Source organism: Poecilia formosa, unplaced genomic scaffold (assembly GCF_000485575.1).
Source record: "Poecilia formosa unplaced genomic scaffold, Poecilia_formosa-5.1.2 Scaffold896, whole genome shotgun sequence".
In the NCBI taxonomy this organism is placed as follows: domain Eukaryota; kingdom Metazoa; phylum Chordata; class Actinopteri; order Cyprinodontiformes; family Poeciliidae; genus Poecilia; species Poecilia formosa.
Genome location: NW_006800835.1, coordinates 19,100 through 37,999, shown reverse-complemented (window position 1 = coordinate 37,999; position 18,900 = coordinate 19,100). Strand labels below are relative to the sequence as shown.

Sequence of the window (18,900 nt, the reverse complement as noted above, 5' to 3'; positions counted from 1 at the left end):
TAGGTGTGTGTGTGTGTGTCTAGGTGTGTGTGTGTCTAGGTGTGTGTGTGTGTGTGTGTGAGCTCACCCTGTTTCCCTGCTCGTCCTCTGAATTTGTCCCTAAGAGGAGAAATGACAGAACGTTCCATCATTTGGGTCTCTAAAGAATCGGAGGTACAGGTCATTATGGAGCGGTTCTGGTTCTGGTTCTGGTTGGACAGACGGGATCTGATCACAGCTGTGGAGGTGACGAGGAGACGCTAAAGTTCTGAGAGATTTCTGCTGGTTCTGCTGACTCAGTCTGGGTCGGAACCAAGTTCTGCTGAAGAATCAAACCAGCATCTCCAGCCGGCAGAACCTGAAGAGTTCTAGAATGTTCTGTTAGATGGCTCCGCTGGTTGAAAACCCAGTGGAGCAGAACCAGGACCAGCAGGTGACCCAGATCATCACTGACTGAGGAAACCTGGTTCTGGTTCTGTCCAGGCTTCCTCCAGACCCTGAGGTCCAGATGAAACTTTAACTTTGGACGTCAGAGCAGCGGTCCGGTTCTGGTGGGCCCAGAAGTTATTGTGATAAATGATAATTTTGTTGTTTTGAGACGATTTTGTTAAAATGAAACGTTTTTAAACAAAACGACAAAATGATGAAGCTTCTGCTGGTTGACACCAAAACACCAAACTGAAACTTTCATCCTTTGGTACGAAGAGAAAAACAATAAATCGATTATTGGTCCCGGTTCTGTTGGTGGACGTTTGAGAGGAAACAAAAAGTTCATTATTTTCTGCATTATAAGGCGCATAGAAGAGACGCTGCGGCTGCCACTCTGCCAATTCTACAAATGTGGATGTGTAATAATAGAGAAGTGGAGCTTTATATGGCCGGCTGCCCAGTCATTGTTTCACTCACGGTGTTGGTGTTGCGATATTGTGCCCAACTGCTTTCTGGGTAACACAGACCAAGCTGCCGCCGCAGCCCCCGTCTCCCCCCACACCGGGTTTAAATGTATAGGGGCTGGTCCCTCCCTAACCGTGTGGTAACCCAGTCGAAGCTCCCCGGATGAATGTCTAAAGCCACTTTGATGACATAAAGAATGTCAACCAAACAGTCCGACTCCGGTCAGTGAGGAGAGCCTTCCTGGGCCGGGCCGGACGATGGTCTCCCTTCTCCGTTCGCCCACAGCATGTTGGTGGAGAACGTGGTGCTAAACGACCTGCAGACGACCTGATTGTAGACGGTCGGTAGGTAGATAGGTCAGTCAGACTTTATTAACAAACCAGCGTTCTGACAACTATCCCAGCATGCACCGCGCTTCTTCTTCTACGGGCGAAAATGAAGTCGGCGGCTGCTTACTGTAGATGCTAGACCTGTTGTGGCTCAATATCGGTCCATATAAGGGGCACTGAAGGTTTTTAGGTGCACCTTATAGTGCAGGAAATACGGTACCTAAGCTGCTATTTCTGTCATCAATGTTCTGCTTTAGCTGGACGAATAAAAGAAAACTCAAACATGTCAATAAAATATTTAAGGAACCAGTTTAAAAGAGCTGGACCAACAATAACATCCTCACGTTCTTCTTCATGTCTTATAATGAGTGTGTGGCGCCCCCTGCTGGGCTTCTTTCCTCCAGCACATCGCCTCATCAGGTCACTCGGATCTGACAACAAATATTTCATTTCAGTTCTGAGCAGAATAAGATTTTTATGAACAGAGAAAATGATCAGGTTTTTGAGACAAGCTGAGTCCATCAGCTGCTCAGAACCAGAACCGACCAGAACTTCAATAAGAACCAAAAAGTTTGACTGGAAAAACGGGCCGGATCGGACTAAACATGCAAGTTATTGATCAAAGTTAATTGATCGACTAAAGATTCATTCTTAAAATCTTGAGTTTTCTCTGGAACTAAGAAACGTTCATAAGCTGAAAACATTATTTAGTTTTAACATGATTTTTGATTCAGCTGTGATAAATACTGACTGACAAACTGAAAATTTGGATTTTCTTTAATTATTAGACATATTTATAAAATATAACAAAACAGAAAAACTCTTTAGTTGCTTCATAAAAGATGAAGTTTAGGATTTTGCTGAGTTTTTATATTTCTAAACAGAAACACAGAAAATTCATTTTGCACCCTGAGCTGGACTTTAATTGGACCGTTTCTGCTCTCTGGTAGGGCCACCATCTTGGATTCTGTATTAAATTCTCTGCTTGAGGATGAGCGCCCCTGCTGGACGGAGGCCAAACTGCAACACTAGAAGAAGGACTAAGCTGACATTATTAATGGACTGGAACTCATTTTAATGCTACATTAATCAACAGTTAATGGTAAGCTGATGAATTGTTTGCATCTTTAATCGGGAACAGAAGCTCCTCTCTTTGAACCGGTCCAACTAGAACCTTCTGGGTTCAGCTCCAGAACCAGCAGAATGTTCTGCATCCTCAGAGAACCTAAACACATGTACAGGTCCAGAGCCTGTCCAGAACCCAGACACCGACCGTCTGTCTGCACGCCTCGCTCACCAAAGATGTAGACGAGGCTGGCGGCCCCGCCCACTCCCATCAGCCCCGCCAGCCGCAGCACCATCTTCTTGGCGTAGGCCGAGTTCTCCTTCTGCTTCCTGTCCTCCGTCTGCTCTCCGTCCTTCTGGCCCGGATCGCCCTCTGGGGGCGGCTGACCCTGGAAAACAGTCAGACGAAGCTTTGGTCCAACTGGTTTGGTCCACTGGTTCTACTGAGCAGCTCAGAGCCAAACATTCAGTCTCACAGCGTAAGCTGCTGCTGGACCCTCCGTCCTCCATCTGTAGTCCAGCGCTTAGGGAGACGGCGGACATGTTTTATACGTACGTCCCCAGAGTGGGGCCTGGGCTGCTGCCGTCCTCTACGCCTAAAACAATTTACCAAGATAAACAAGTCGAGTAGAACTAATCAGTCTAGATTATTAATACACAACAAGGAAGCTCAAAGCGTTTTGCATCATAAAAATACAAAAATAAGTCATAAAAACATCAGTCACAAATGAGAAACCAGAAACAAACATTACATTTTGATGAGTGTCCTCATCAAAATCATCGAATATTTGATCAATGTTCCAGTTATTACTCATCAAAAGCAGCTCTAACCACACTAAGGGTTTTCAGTCTGGATTTAAAGGAACTCAGTGTTTCAGCTGTTTTTCAGTTTTCTGGAAGTTTATTCCAGATTTGAGGTGCATAGAAGCTGAATGCTGCTTCTCCATGTTTGGTTCTGGATGCAGAACCAGAACCAGTAAAAGAAACCAGTAGACCTGACAAGTCTGGAAGATTGATGCAACAGCACAAGTAATACCAGTGGCAGCCCAAGTACCACTGGTACAACTCGGACCACAGTTTGAGAACCAAGGAGGAAATGATCAGGTTTCCACCGGTGCAGAGCCTGACCAGAAGCTGATGTTCTGCAGATGGGGACAAAGCCAGGACTGTCCAAAGGAGGACAACCAAACTGCTCCATGACTCCTCCGTGGTAACCCGGGGCTGCAGCACAACCTCGTGGGTTCCTCCACCATCACATTAAACCCATGAAGACTTGCTCCGTTGCCGATCCCAGGTTTAATGTGGGGCATGTTTGAAACGACCATGAGGAGGAGGTTGGAGAGGAGGGCGGGGTCCAATCCTCTGACCTTCACAACAAACAAACCTTGGATATTTATCTCCAACAATCTGAAGAGGAGGCCGCTTCATTGCTGCGACACAACACATAGCCGGTCCAACAACACAGCAACCAGCAGGTAAGCAGCAGGCTAACAGCAAGCTAACAGGAGGCTAGCAGCAGCAGTGGGAGGTGACCGGGTAGAGACAGATTAATTATCCCTGAACTGCAACTCATGAGCTCAGACATCCAAAGATTAGCGCCGTCTCGTTTAGCTAAATGTCAGACCGAAAGGAGCTAGGAGTGGCTTTGAATATTAGCACAGGAGCAGCTCAGACGGGCGGAGATGGCCGCGAACAGCGCTGTCTCCGCAGCTGCTACTGCCTGTGGAGCAAAATGAGCGCCCCTCACCTGACTCTGCTGAAGCCTCTCCTGGAGGATCGCCTGGGCTAACCCTCCCGTCGCACCGCCGGTACCGGGTGGGTTCTTCTCCGTGGACAGAGTCCGGATGACATCCAGCACTTGCTGTGGGCTGGAAGCAGCTGACATCCCGCTCTGGAACCGTAGAAGGCTCCGGCTAGCTCTCACACACATGGGGAACATCGCGGACATCTTGGATCCTAGCGTTAGCTGCCGGTGAGCGCCTGTGACGTAAAGCCAAAGGACAGAGCTCCCGATTGGCTGGAGCGTCTTTGACTGGCAGACGCGAGAGGCAGTCACAGGAGCGGGGGATCACGTGGTTGAAAGAGCAGGTGGGTTCTATAAAAATTGAACCAATCAGAAGTGAAAGTTTGTCTGACCTTCGATTCCGAAAGAAAAGCGGCCATGATGCTTGACGGTAACGTGCCCAAAGAGTATGGCAGGCCATTTTAACATAAAGTTGGTTTCACCACGCTTGCATTCAAAATATCTTAAATTGGTTAATGACTAGACATATTAGCAAATTGAAACACTTCTAATTATATCATGACTGGGAAAATACATATTTTAGATCTAATTACATTCTGACTAGTTTAAATAATAATACATTTAATTTATGTCATTACATGTTGAGATCTCATTGGGCTACAAAGGTCTTAAACCAAAACAAGTATTTATAATGGATATATAAACATCAAAGAAAGTGAAACAGAAATGTTCCTAAATAGAAATGTCTTAGTGGACTGCTTTAACTCATGTAAAGCTCTTTGAATTGCCTTGTTGCTGAAAATGTGCTATATAAATAAAATTACCTTAACTTACCTTTGTGTCCCAAATGTCAGTGAGAGCTTTCCATATCCATATACCATGAAGTTACATGGAGGCTTCAGTTCAAGATGTTTACAATAAATTACTTACTATCTGTAAAGTAATTTAAAGTAACTGAGATATCTTATCTAGTTACCTTACCTGTGACTAGTTATTCCTCCAATTAAAGTTATTGTACATTTAATTTTAGATGTTATATAGATTTGACTAATCCAAATTAAATTGCAGAAATGTTGAAGCAAACTAACTTACAGATGGAGTTATGGATGGAACTGTATTTTTGGTTCCAAATGAATTAGATATCTTTAACAGACATCTATTTGTCTTGAATTAACATTCCGACTACTCAGAGTGATATTAATGATATCAAGAATGATTATTGCTTAGTCATAGCTTTTCCAGATGTACGTGATATTTTGAAATTTCAAGAAAAAATTCAGAAGTTTCAACTTCTGAATGGGTTGACAGCAGAACTAAGCTGATTTTAAGTGCATTACGTTTATCAGAAGAGAATAAATAGAATAAATAAATACATTCTCTGCAGATTTCTGAAGGGTCTTCACATTATGAAGTTTGCTTTCTCCCCATTTACTGATAAGCTTTTTCTGACAATTTTGTGCAGAAAATCTAAATTCTGTAGGCAATTGTTTGGACAGCCCAAGTGCAGCACAGGGTATGCATTGTTCTTAATTCTCATATATAAAAATGTCATTTTGATGAGCCGTAATTACATTCTAGGTATCTTGCATTGTAATTCTGGATGTTTGCCCCTTCAAATGAATCCAGTGCCAGCATTCGAGACATCCGGAAAGATATTTTGATCTGACAAAATGTCCTTGAAGATATTTTGAATTATTCTTATTACTAGTCAAAATGTAAATGCATGAATTAAATTCAGGATAGTCAAACTGTGGTTCTTTCTTGTCAAAACTCACTTTAGATATCTAGAGTGTAATTATAGATTGTTAGATGGAGACCATTTTATGTTAAGATAGCTTGCCATAACTGTGCCCAAAGGGCTGCTATAGTTAATCTTACTGAGGACAGGAAGTTTATTCCCTTAATGATGTGGAGGTTATCTATGGGTGGAGAACATGAACTCACCGGATTCTGCTGTTGACCTCTGCTTGGTGTCATTTGGAGGATGAAAGAGATATTAGCGATTTCATATTTAATTAATTTAACCAAGAGGAGCCTGAGCTGTGAATGGAAGAACCACAGCCTGCTGGTCACACACTAATGTGGGACGGCATCCTTCACTCTTCAGCCAACACAGGGAACTTAAAAAAAAGGTTGAACTGAGAATAATTACATCCAATGATTTATGAAATACCAAAACTAGATCAATTAGAGCAGAAAGGAGATTTATGAAAAGCTTGAGGACTGAGCGCAGACATGATTCACTGTGGCAGAAGAGAAGACGACTGGAGCTAGATACTGGGCCCAGACCACAGGCATGGATAGAAAACTGGTGTCTAGAATATAAAACCTCCAGCTGCTCCAACCAGGCGATAGTCAATGGGGCTGATTTGGAAATATGACAAGATGGAGCACAACCTGAGGCTACAGAGGCAAAATACATATGGGATTGTTATTGCAATAATATCAGTGTGATGTAGGAGCTGCAGGATTTGGTACGCTGATTGTTTATTGCTGCAGTAGATCAGTTGATTTAAACGCCTGGTTCATGGAGTAAAGAGAAGATTCTGAGGAGAGGAGATGAAGGTTATCTCTGAAATCATCATCTTCAGCCAAGAGACATTTCTGTCTTCCTTTCACATCTGAAATTACAGAAAAAGTAGTCATTAATCAAATCTATTAAAGCAAACATTCCAGTAGTGTTCATTCCAGAGAATCATCCCCAACTAGCAGCACAATCTCCAGTCCCTTCCTGTCCATCTTCACTCGTTAGGCAGCAGAATACTTCCCCACTCTGCCTTGACTTCTGCTGGAGTCAGGATTTCTCCCTGCGCAGACCAGTCCACTCCGCCTGGCTGGACTCAGCAGAGGACAGACGGAACCGGACAGACCCACTTTCCTTCAGGGTTGGAACAGGGGTGTGGTTTCATTTCTGGAACTCAATCGGATCAGTTTCTGTTATAAAGTCATTAAAGGTTTGTTGTGAATTGAAGCTGCAGAAACAAACAACCTCATTTTAAAGAAGGAAGCCCAAAAAAACGCATCATTTTAGGCCAGTATAATACTTAACGTTAAATAATCCGAGACCAAATCAGAACCAGCGCTTTACGCTAATATTAGGAGGCGTTAGCTTGTGAACTAAACTGGCAAGAAACACAAACTAGCACCCTAAAACTAAATATTTACTGTACACAGGTAGCTAGCTTACTATTAACAGCTAACAATGACTAAGACTCTGTGATGGCCAGATAAAAGATTTTGGAGGCAGATCACTACTGTTAGCTCGCTTTGTTAACATTTACACATAGCTTACCTTTCATGGTAAAAGTTGGTCGACTCTGAAAGCGAAGCGCTACAGAATTTACAAGTCGGCCTATTCTTTCCTCTGGATGTTTTACAAATAAATTCTTCACAATTTATTTAGTGGAATTGCATTACTGAAGACTTTGCAGACTTCTTAAACAACCACAGTTCACTTAATTGGAGTGCCAAGTTTGGGAGGCAGCGGGAACAAAAATACTAAATTAGCAATAAATAAGTATAAGCTGCGACTCCCCTCCTCCCCTCGCTTTGAACCATGCAGCTTATAGCCCGGTGGGCTTTTCTGTGGATTTCTCTTCAGCCACCAGGGGGCTCTGTAGCAGGAAGTGAATCATTGGAAGTCAAAGAAGAAAGCGCAGATTTTCATTTAGAGCAAGCAGATGCTAGCAGCAGGCACGACGGAGAAATGTTTTCAAACTGACCTCATCATGGAAACATGAAGACGTTCATGTGATGCAGCTTTTAGGTTGAGGGCTGAAGATCTGGGAGGTCAGGAGGGACACGGAGCCGCTGCAGGTCAGCTCGGCGTGAACGAGCGGCGTGAACGAATCAGCTCGGCGTGAACGAATCCACGGTTTGGCGCTGGAGACGCAGGGCTGAGTCCTTAATAGCACGTTTATTAAGGATGCAGCCCTCTGCTGTGGAAAACCGAAAACGGCAAAGATACCAGCGGCTAATAGTCCAGTGCGGCTTTTATATGTACGTTTCCAGTTTGTTTTTTTAAACTTTGTGGATGTGGCTTATAGTGAGGTGTGCTTTATAGTCTGGAAAATACGGCACATTTAATGCTCAATTTATGTTAGTGATATTTCTACAGCTGTGGTCTTCAAATTAAATGCCAACGTTGAGACCAGCTTCAAGAACTGTGTTCAAATTTTATGAAAAGTTGTTAAATTTAGTTTTTAAACTATCATTCAGATTCATTTTCCGTCATAAGTTTTTTAGAAAGCAGTGTTTTCTGGTAAAATGTGTTTATTAGCGAGAACATTTAAAAACATGAAGCATAAAAGGCTATTTTACATGGACAAGAAACGGTTATGTCAGAACCACCTTACATCAGAAGATGAACAATAACCTGTTCTCAGTCATATTTTACTTTCAACCCATCCTGCTGATCCGGTTCTACTGAAATGGATTTCTGCTTCTCATTAAAAAGCAAACATGTCTGTTTCTGTTCCAGATGCTAACAGATGTTCTTCATTCAAACCCAGACAGGATGAAGGTTCTGCCTTCATCATAACGGTGTTATTAAGCACCAGCTCCCGTCATGGCCGCCTCAAACAGAGCATAAAACATATGGCTGAGATGTGAAGACATAATCATAACGTTCATATTTGTATCCTAAAAAACACTGAAATAAAACGATTTGTTTATGTTTCCATCAGGAAGTTAAACCTGAGTTCTTTCAGAAATAATCCAATTTAAGCTCCAACATGACCAGGAGTCCTTTCCACCAAGCTGGTTCTGCTACCGATCTGCAAAAACCAGGGGCCTCACGTGTAAACACTACTCAGCTGTCACACTAAAAACTGGAGTACGGACAAATTTAGAAAAGTGTGGCACACAAAAATATTCAGCTGTATGAAGCTGAGTACAGTGATGGCTTTCCTTTATAAATCCTAATTAGCAGGAAACAGAGCAGCTGCTGCTCCGCCCGTTTCCTCCACATATTAATTTAAATTAGTATAAATACCTGCAAGACTGTCACCACCTGAAGCAGTAACCATGGCAACGGTGCTTGCTTTTAGCAGTATAATAGTTATATATTTCATTTAAAAGATGCTTTCATGGCACATAAGGTCACCTCACAAAAACAAAAACTTTGAAAGAAAAAATAGAAAAAGATCTGAGTGGAAACAGCAGAGCGTCCAGCTGGGACTAAAGAGACACACAGACCTTCACGGCGACTGGGAATGTGGACGTTTATTCTGAATAGAGGAATCATGTGTATAAGTTGCACATTTACAGAATGGAGATGCTTTTTGCTGACCGGTACCGGTACCGCTCTAAGTTCTGCTCAGAGCTCCAGGATGAATCTAAACGCTGATGGACCATCAGATGGATCTGATCTGTGATCAATCCTCCATCAGAGCCAAAGCTCCTCAGGTAGCGGCTCACCTGGATCAGCTGCTGATGGACCTGATCGTCTCCTGATCAGAACCGAACCTGGTGGATCCATCTGCTGATCAGCCTGTTTTCTCTCCAGTCAGAATGAAATGACCAAGCAGATAACAGGCATTTCATGCATTCAGCACACAGACCGGCGTTACAGCTGTAAGAGACCAAACTGAGGAAACGTACTATTTACGTTCCACTGAGGTTTTCTCATCCTTTTGTTTTTATCTGATTTATTCTGTGTGTGAGGTGTTATTTTCTGAGGATAAATGTGGTTCAGTTTCATCGTTTCAGTTTAAACAATAAAAGATTAAAACCATGAAAAAACATCTCGTCTTAATAACTGGATTCAGGTTTCAGTGTTTAGGTGAGTTTTGGTGCTTTGTAGTTTGTTGTTCTCAAAAGTTTGTATGGCTGCTGCACATTTTCACGGCAGGTCAAAAGTTTACGCATATCTACGTAAACTTTCACGCCACGTACATTTTTATACAAGCCGACGTGAGTGAAATGTGGCTCACGCTTCATACATGAGGCGTCAAGTCTTTACAATCTGAATTTGTCTGGGCAAATTCAGATCCAGACCTGAGAAGAAACCAAGCTAGCCCCGGCCAGAACAAAGACCCGCTTTCATCAGCAGGTAGGGGCGGGCTCCTGGGGGACGGCAGCCAATCAGAAGGTTCAGACCAGTTCTGAAGGCCAGAGAGTTTACAGGAAGTTAACTCTTCCACACATCAACGTTTCCTTCCTGTGTCACTGCCCGACCCTGGAGGTCTGACCTGCTGCATCGTTTAGCACCGACCGCGAGCCGCTATGGAGTTAGAATCCAGATTATCGACATGCAGCTGAACTTAAAACAGCCTCATTAAGACAACAAGCTGTTTCTGGTGTGGATCCAAAATAGCATCAATAAAGGAGAATAAATATTAATCACATTTTCATCTTAGAAAAAAGTTTGGATTATTTTACGCTTTCAACATAAAACATGAACAGAAAAAAGCCAAAATGAGTCGGTACCACTTTGAGTCCAGAACCGGTACTGATCTGAGGTTCTGTTACCAGAAGGACGAGGTTCCAGCATGATGAGTCTGAGCTAATTGTGAGAAACCGTCTCAGACCAACATGGCTTCCTGCCGAACTGTGGAGCACCGGACTGGGTCAGAACTGGATCAGAACCAGGAAAGGTGTGCAACAGAAGATCAGAAAACAGGCATGATTCTGGTTGGAGTCACATAAATATTGGTAAAACCCGTAATCGGTTCAGATCTTCTGAGCTTTCAGTCAAACTTCTGATTATTTGAAAACTGAATCGTTTTAATTAGCAGCTGATGTTCCTTTCACAAGCGCCTGGTTATTAAAATAAATATAAAACTACAAATAAATATCAGTTCAGCACCTTAAAATGCACAAGCGGTTCTAATAACAGCTAATATTTACAGACGAAAGGAACTCGTACACAAGACGTCAGCCTCTTTCTGTCAGTCACTGCCCCCTTGTGGCAGTAACAACATACTGCAGCCAGTCCTTTTGGGGCTGGCCTTTGACAAGATCTTCTGACACATTACAGTCAAGATCAAACCAACTTATTTTGATCAAGGGACTTAAATGCTCTAATCAGTCACTAACTGAATCCATCCTGTGCTTGGAGGGAATCCACCAAGTGACCAGACTGTTCAGTCTAACCATTAATTCAACTGGACTTGTGGTTAGAAGGAGGAACTGCATCCTTTTACATCTGTCTGTGGATCAGATGGAGCTGGTCTCACGGATAAGTGTTTATTAGGTTTGTTTTTCCTTCCAGATCCGATATCGCCCATAAACATTACAGGTAAACCAGTTTGTATTTTCCCAGATAAACACCTCAACAACCTGAGAAACAACTAAAATGATCCGGTACCTTTCATTAAAGCTGTAACTGTATTAACATCCACAAACAGATTCCATGAATGAAATATTATTCCTGTTCACAAATCACATCAATTTCAAAACAAACCTGTAAAGTGTATTGGTTGGGTTAGTTGTGAACTCAAATTTCCTCCAAAGATGCATTTCTAGGCAACTCTTCTCTGTGGATCTTCATGTGTGTATTTAAAGTGGACTTGCGGTTAAAGTGCCGTCCACAAACGTCACAACCAAATGGTTTTTCTCCGGTGTGGATCCTAACGTGTCTGTCTAAACTGGTCTTCAGGTTGAATCTATACCCACAGACGTTGCAGCAGAAGGGTTTCTCCCCTGTATGGATGATCATGTGTTTCTTCACACTGGGCTTTGCTGTGAACCTTTGCCCACAAAGATGGCAGCCATATGGCTTCACTCCCGAATGCACTCGCATGTGTTTGTTTGCAGCCGATTTGACCATAAATCTCTTCCCGCAGAAATCACAGGCATACGGTTTCTCCCCGGTATGGATTCTCAGGTGGAAGGTCAGGTCGGTTTTGTTGGTGAACCTCTTGCTGCACTGAACGCACCCAAAGGGTTTCTCTCCTGTGTGGACCTTCATGTGTCTGGTTAAATGCGACTTGCGGCTGAATCGCTGTCCACAGACGTCGCAGTTGAGCGGCTTCTCTCCGGTGTGGATTCTCTGGTGGGTGTTTAGATGGGACTTGGACCTGAAGTCTTGTCCACACACGTCACAGCTGTAGGGTTTCTCCCCTGTGTGAATCCGAATGTGTGCTTTCAGATTAGCCTTGTAGAAGAATTTCTGCCCACAGAGATCACAAACAAACGGTTTCTCTCCACTGTGGATTCGCAAGTGTGAATTCAAGCAACTTTTACTGGTGAACCTTTTAGTGCACTGGTTGCAGCCAAACTGCTTTTCTCTGATTGGTTCCTCTCCAGAGTGTGCTTTCATGTGTCGGTTCGCCGCTGACTTGTCCTTGAATCTTTGCTCGCACATGTCGCAGCCGAATGGTTTCTCGTCAGAGTGAACTCTCTGGTGCGAGTTGAGGCGGCATTTACTGGCAAACTTTCTACCACATTTCTCACACTGGAAAGGTTTCTCCCCAGAGTGGATGGTCATGTGTCTGTTCAGGTGAGACTTTCGACCGAATCTTTGTTTGCACACGTCGCAGCCAAACGGTTTCTCCCCTGTGTGGATTATTGTGTGCAGGTTTAAATGACTTTTTCTCTTGAAACTTTTCCCACAGATGCCACAACTAAAACATTTCTCCTCCTTCCCATCAGGTCTTTGTTGTGAATGACTTGCCATGTGACTCTGAAGGGAACGCTTGGAGGTGAACCGTTTAACGCACTCGGTGCAGCTCCAAGGTTTGCTGTGAGATCTCCCTTTCGCCTTGCGAAAGCCGCTCTCCTCACAGTCGTCTTCACTCCCTTCGGTTTCAGCCTCAGAGTCTGACAAGGGCTTGAGTTGAGCATCAGAATGGTTCTCATCATCACTCTCCTCCTCGCTGACTTCAGTGTCTGAAGAGCTGGAAGTGTCTCCATGTGTGCTGGGGTCTGGGATCCTTCTGGATCTTCCTCCTTCTCCATCCTCTTCATCGCTTTCTAACTTCATCTGGTTCACTGAGCTGATGCTGGGGAGAGCGCCCAGTAAGACCAGAGGCTTCTCCTCCTCTTCCTCATCTTCGTCCTCACTCTTCACTCTTCTTCTGGTGCTCTCCATCTCCTCATTCATGTCCAGCTGCTCCCCTGCCACACTGTCCCAGAGCTCCTCTTGCTCCTCCTTGATCCGGACGGGTTCTGGGTCCCAGTCAGAGCTGGGCTCCTCCGGGGAATCTTCTCTGACCACGGCAGTGGGACCAACATCTGCAGGGAACCACAAGATGGACGTTACGAACTTCTGCTCAACTCGACATTGAAAACATACAGAAAGGGAACATTAAAAATGAACCCAACATGTTTTTTAACACTTCTTAGTCTCTTCAGCTTCACTCACACCGAGCCTGGTTCTGATTCTGTTAGAACCTCCTGGAGTTGTTTCTTTCTACTGTGCATCTGTAGGAAGAATCCATCCATCCATTTTCTAACACCCTGGTCCCTTAGTGGGTCAGGAGGTGCTGGTGCCTCTCCAGCAAATGTTTCGGGCAAGAGGCGGGGTCACCTGGACAGGTCACCTGGACAGGTTGTCAGTCTGTCACAGGGCAACACAGAGACAGACAGGACAAACAACCATGCATTCACGCACGCACGCACGTGCGCGCGCACACACACACACACACACACATACACGTTTGTGTTGCTATCTTTGTGGGGATTTTCCATTGACTTCCATTCATTTCTACAGCCTAAATCTGACCTTTACCCTTTTCCTAACCCTAACCATCACATACCTAACCCTAACCCAAACCAAAACTCAATTCATACCTTAGCCCCAACTCTGACCCCTGACCCAAAAACAGGTTTTCCCCTTGTGGGGACCAGGCTCCGGTCCCCACAAGGAGTACCCAGAGAGAAGCCACCATGCACAGGGAGAACATGGAGACTCCATGCAGAAAGACCCAGGGCCGGGAATTGAACTCAGAACCTTCTGCTGTAAGGCAACAGCTCCACCAACTGCACCACTGTGCAGCCCCCCTAGGAAGAATAACTCCTGTAATAACTGAACCAGAATCTGAACCTACTGAAACTGTCAGAAACTGGCATGTTATACATCCACAAAGAAATTAATTTCTGCTAACATTGAATGTTAGAGTAGTGACACGAAACAAGAAAAACTGAAATATTAAAGTTTTTTCATAATTCCAACTTGAGACAACCTGATTTTTTCATTGCTTTGAATTAGAAGCAATAACATTTTTTCTTGTTAAAAAAGGAACTAAATTGTTTTTAATGATCAATGTCTTGTTTGCACAGAACGATTTTTAATTAGATCACTCAATTACTCGTCAAAATAATCGATTACAACAGCCCAATTGCAAACCAAAAAACACCACATCAATAACGGTGAATAAATAGTTATTTACATAAGTGAATACCTTAATAAAATCTTTTTTTAATTGTGAAACGGGATGACAGGTTCTAGGACATCACAGTAAAAGGGTCATTAAGTATTTAGCTGTATTTGAAACACTGCAGGTTGAAAAATGTATGTTTGCTCAAAAATATTTGTTGAAATTAAATTCATGACTGATTTCATATTGCAAAATATGGGCTTGGAGCTGAAGGGACAATGCAGCCAAGTCAATTTATGACCTCTAGCTGTATTGGAACAATGAATGATAAAAAGATTTATCAAGAAACATAATTTGACTCATTTACAGTTAGGCTTGTCACAATAAATTTTGCTAAGCGATTAATTGTCTAAAAAATGATTGCGATAAACGATTATATTGTTTCAAGACCTTTTGACACTGATTTAATGGAAATGACTAATAATGCAGTGATTTCCTGCCATAGATACACTTTATTTTCAAAACAACACATAACACTGGAACTGATAAACTAAACAAACTAAACAACCAAAAACAAAAATAAAATGGATTCTCAGTCTCCATTAACAAAAAACGTACTTGAATAAAAACTAAACAACATAAAGCCAAAGTGGAAATAAATCCTGCATTCAACCAAAAGAGTGCAGATTATGAAGTCTGTATACTGTATTTCCCTCAGTAATCACTAGATTTAAATAGAGAAGACGGGCACATCCGAGCACCTAATGCAGTAGTTCATACTACACGATTTTTTGCAGCTATTTTTTTTTTAGATCGTTGGCCGATCTAAGATTGTCGCTGCTGATTTCGTAACCAATCATCCTGCAGTGTGGATCGTCGTGGCCGCTCCGATCTAAATCAGGGGTTTTCCCCGATTGGGAGCTTAACGCTGAATGTGACAGGTAGCCAATCAGAAAGCGCGGATTCTCCTCCTGCTTTCTGACGGGAAATTACGGAGGGGAATCCCAAACAGCTGACACGGAGCCACACGAAGTTCAGCGGACATCGGAGATGATATGTGGAAACAACATTAATATTTATTCAACATTTTGTGCAAAGAATATAGAAATGACGAGGGGAGGAGTTGGAGCCAAATTGCTACCTCAGTTGATAAACCCGGTAAGTTTTCAGCTGTTCGTCGTTAACATGACATAATATAATGATTTTCATTCAGTCAGGACTTTACGCTGACTCTAGCCACATGCATCACAGGTAGATTCTAGCAAAGCATTGATTAATGCCTGATATTAAAATTAGTTAACTGGACTTGTAGCCATTATTTTGTGCCCATGTGGCTGGACACCTCATGGCATGACGAACCTGATCGAACCGATATACCTAGGATTTCTGTCGACTAATGTGTCTCTCAGGTTTTGAAAATGGGCCGAAAACTCGTGTAGTGTGAGCTGGACATTACACTAAGGAAATAGGAAGGGTGGGTCAGTGCAGAGCACCGGAGCTGAGCCTTTTTTTATTCAGTGTCATCAACGGAAAGAAAAAAACGGCAGTTAGAGACGATAAAGCCGATAATTAAAATGAGGTCGATAGGTTTAATTTATCGTGCGTTTAATTGATTTATCGTTTAGCGCGACAGGCCTATTTACAGTCTTGTCTGAGGATTAGCAGCATCAACAAAAGGATCAACATGCTGGGATTGAACAGTTTCAATCCTGAAGCTCCTTGTGTATGTAATTAGCATCATACCTAAATAACTGTCAACGCAATATTTAAATTTATATTCTCTAATTGACTCAACATCTGATTAGCACCAAAAACAAAAGTTTTTTGCATAATGGGATATAAATGTATGTCCAACTGCATCAAAGGGTTCTTACCTTCCTGAACTACCTTCAGGAAACAGGTCAGGCTAACTGGTGCAGGCACAGCGAACCTGCCACTTATTTTAATTTATGTTTACATTTAAAATTCTTGTTCTTATTTTCTGTCCTGTTGTGTTTCTCTAATGAAACTTTGAGAAACAACATCGAGTAAAACTGTCTCCATGTACAGTCGACTGTGTTAGTAATAATCAATAGAACTAAGAAAGCATGCGGCTGTATTTCTGTGATAATTTATCTTTTCCAGATGCATTCCGCTCCCATTACTTCCGGGTTCATTGAAAGGTCACGCGGATAATGACGTTAACGTCAAAAGTCAGTCTGACTTTTACCGTAACAAACCGTGTGAGCGGAGCTAATTTTAGCAGAGCTAACCTCCGCTGTTTTGACTGAAGAGGCTCCCGGCCTGCAGCTCCCATCCCCGATGAAGAAGGTAAATCTCCAAACCTGATGTGTGCAGCCGATGTTCGGGGCTGAAAGCAGCATCCAGTATTTCGTGTCTCTGCTCCTCTGCTGCATCCAGTCGCTGTTTGACCTGCTGTCTCCACATCTCTGCTAGCTTTTCTCTCTCCAAACTTTCCTTTAACAGTTACTGAGCAGTTCCAGCTGAGCCTCAAACCGTTTCTCTTCTTTCCAGAGTTCACCAACTGCTGTCGTTTCTGTCTTACAGCTTTATTAACTCTCCCGCTGCTGCTCCGTGGACAAAAACCCGAGGAAACACGAAGGACGGCGCTCCAACTGCCGCCATTGTACCGGAGAGAAGCACGAGTCTGCGCACTGGGGTCAGAGGCTGGACCCGCCAATCACGGAATAGAACACACGGAAGTCCCGCCCACATTAAGTTTTGCCATACGGTTCGTTGTTGCCATGTTCTGAGTGGCATTTTCTTCACAATAGAAGCTGAATTTGTAGCACATTTCTTTGCAAGCTATTTATTCCGTGATGCATTTGCAACGCAGAACTCTTCTCTTTCATACAAGTATATTTTTTAATATATCGAATAATTAAATTAACTTTAATGTGATGAAATACGCTAAAAGTTTTACATATACCCAGTAAAAGTTAAATATTTCCAAACCTCCACTGACACAAAAGGTGAATTTTAGATTTCATTTAGACTATTTTTTTCCAGCCAATTGAGCGTTTTGAAAAAAGAACTTCAACTGTATCCTTTAAATTAAATCCAAATGCTTCAACTATTACAGTGAAAGTTGCACAATAACATAAAACTGAGAAAATATATATTTCATAATTAAATCATGTCACCAAATTGATATGAAATATTTTAGTTTTCTATTGAAGGATGAATAATTATCCATTCAGCAAGTTCCTTGTTCTTTTTAGTGTAACTTGTTTATATCATATAAAAACATTTTAGCAAAAGCTGCTTCTTGAATCACTGGATTTTTTCTTTTAATAGGACTGATCTAAATGTACTGATAAACCAAAAACAGAAAAATGCACAATGTTCAATAGATCAGAAATTAAAGCAATTTGTCTCCAGTAATTAAAGAAACTTCAAACCTCCAAGGATGTTCAGTCGTTCTCCCCCATCGTCTTTTCTGATTGTCCAGCTCAGAGAACAGGGAAGGCGGATGAAACCCACCTGGAGTCTCCTGTTGGTCGTAACCAGGGGCGCGTTTAGGGGGGAAAGTCATGACATTTCTAGGGGCCCCTGACCGACAGGGGGCCCTCCACAATTTATTTTTTGTTCATAGAAATTAAAAAATATTGAGGTCCTGTCAATTACAAAATTAATCATATTGTATTTTCAAAGATTGTTTTTAGCAGTAAAACTTTTATGTTCCCTCTCCAAGACCAAAAAACACACATCCATATTTGCCCTGAACCCCCCCAACCCCCCTGCATGAAATGGTTCGTTCCTGCTTGACGGTGACGTTTTCAGCAGCAGACAGTAGGAAACAAGAACGACTGTGGCAGTTACTATGCTGCTAAGAGAGATAAGAGAGAAAAAGACCAGTGTGAATTTATAACCCAGTTTTTCTCCAAGAGGTGAGTAGACTGTGTGAGATTATCAACCATTTAGCACAGTTAGCTTAGCTACAGACTACTGTTTGCCTCCTTTTCACTAGCATTAAATGAATGAAGGAAATCATTTACCAACATATTCATATATTTAACTTGTCCCTTGTACCTTTTACCACTTAACAGACGAGTCAGTCAGCAGCAGCTCTAACCCACGTCCCTCCTGACCTGTTCTCTCCTGAGGGAAATTAAAGCTGCAGTATGTAACTTTTACATAAATATACTTTAAAACTGTCATTATGTTGTGACAGTTTGGTATGAGAGGTAATCTGTGAAAAATCCATTTCCTCTGCTTTCTCTCAGTGCTAGAAACAACCAATCAGAGGCAGGAGAGTTTTAGTGCTGTCAATCACAATCTCATGTTGCTGCTCATCCTTCCTCCCCTTGCTCTGTGCTATTCTGCCACTAGCATAGCCTGTTGTAAATGCTCAGTTCAGTTAGCATAGCTACCAATGATGGCAGATAAACAGTTTCTTGTAATAAGTTGTTTCTCCCCCATTAGCACATTTACCAGTGAGTGAATGAGGATGATTGACAGCGCTAAGACCCTCCTCCTGGTTCTGATTGGTTGTTTTGGTCAGACCGGTTCATTACTTTAACCAGTAATAGTAATTCAGGAAGCAGATGGAGGAGATTGATTGTTTTCACAGATTATCTGTCTCATAACAAACTGCTACAACATGGTGACAGCTTTAACAAATATG

General features: G+C 42.6%; 2 protein-coding genes and 1 long non-coding RNA gene across 3 annotated transcripts in view; 1 reads left to right on the top strand and 2 right to left on the bottom strand.

The window, feature by feature from the left end:
• The window catches only part of timm50 (translocase of inner mitochondrial membrane 50 homolog (S. cerevisiae)), a 10,638-nt gene extending 6,316 nt beyond the window's left edge, over positions 1–4,322 (bottom strand). The window contains exons 1-3 of the mRNA XM_007543752.2: positions 4,015–4,322; positions 2,500–2,656; positions 68–99 (exon numbers count right to left, since the gene is read on the bottom strand). Coding sequence (XP_007543814.1) covers positions 68–99; positions 2,500–2,656; positions 4,015–4,215 — 390 coding nt within the window. The 5' untranslated portion in view covers positions 4,216–4,322. The remainder of the gene's footprint in view (positions 1–67; positions 100–2,499; positions 2,657–4,014) is intronic.
• LOC107834991 (uncharacterized) lies at positions 4,284–8,692 on the top strand. The gene is made up of 2 exons (XR_001660811.1): positions 4,284–4,355; positions 8,492–8,692. It is a non-coding gene; the product is annotated as an uncharacterized LOC107834991 (long non-coding RNA).
• A 2,497-nt stretch (positions 8,693–11,189) lies between these two features.
• LOC103132001 (gastrula zinc finger protein XlCGF57.1-like) lies at positions 11,190–16,725 on the bottom strand. The gene is made up of 2 exons (XM_016667084.1): positions 16,598–16,725; positions 11,190–13,188 (listed from the first exon to the last, which is right to left on the bottom strand). Exons 1-2 carry the CDS (start codon positions 16,698–16,700, stop codon positions 11,450–11,452), a joined length of 1,842 nt encoding a protein of 613 aa, XP_016522570.1. The 5' UTR covers positions 16,701–16,725; the 3' UTR covers positions 11,190–11,449.
• Between the last annotated feature and the right edge of the window lie 2,175 nt (positions 16,726–18,900).

Bases quoted from the DNA above. Each gene is read 5' to 3' on its own strand.
- LOC103132001 (XM_016667084.1), bottom strand. From the start codon at position 16,700: ATGTGGAGACAGCAGGTCAAACAGCGACTGGATGCAGCAGAGGAGCAG. The intron at 13,189-16,597 runs GTTTGGAGATTT...GGTTCCCTGCAG, and splicing joins ACATCGGCTGCACACATCAG to ATGTTGGTCCCACTGCCGTG.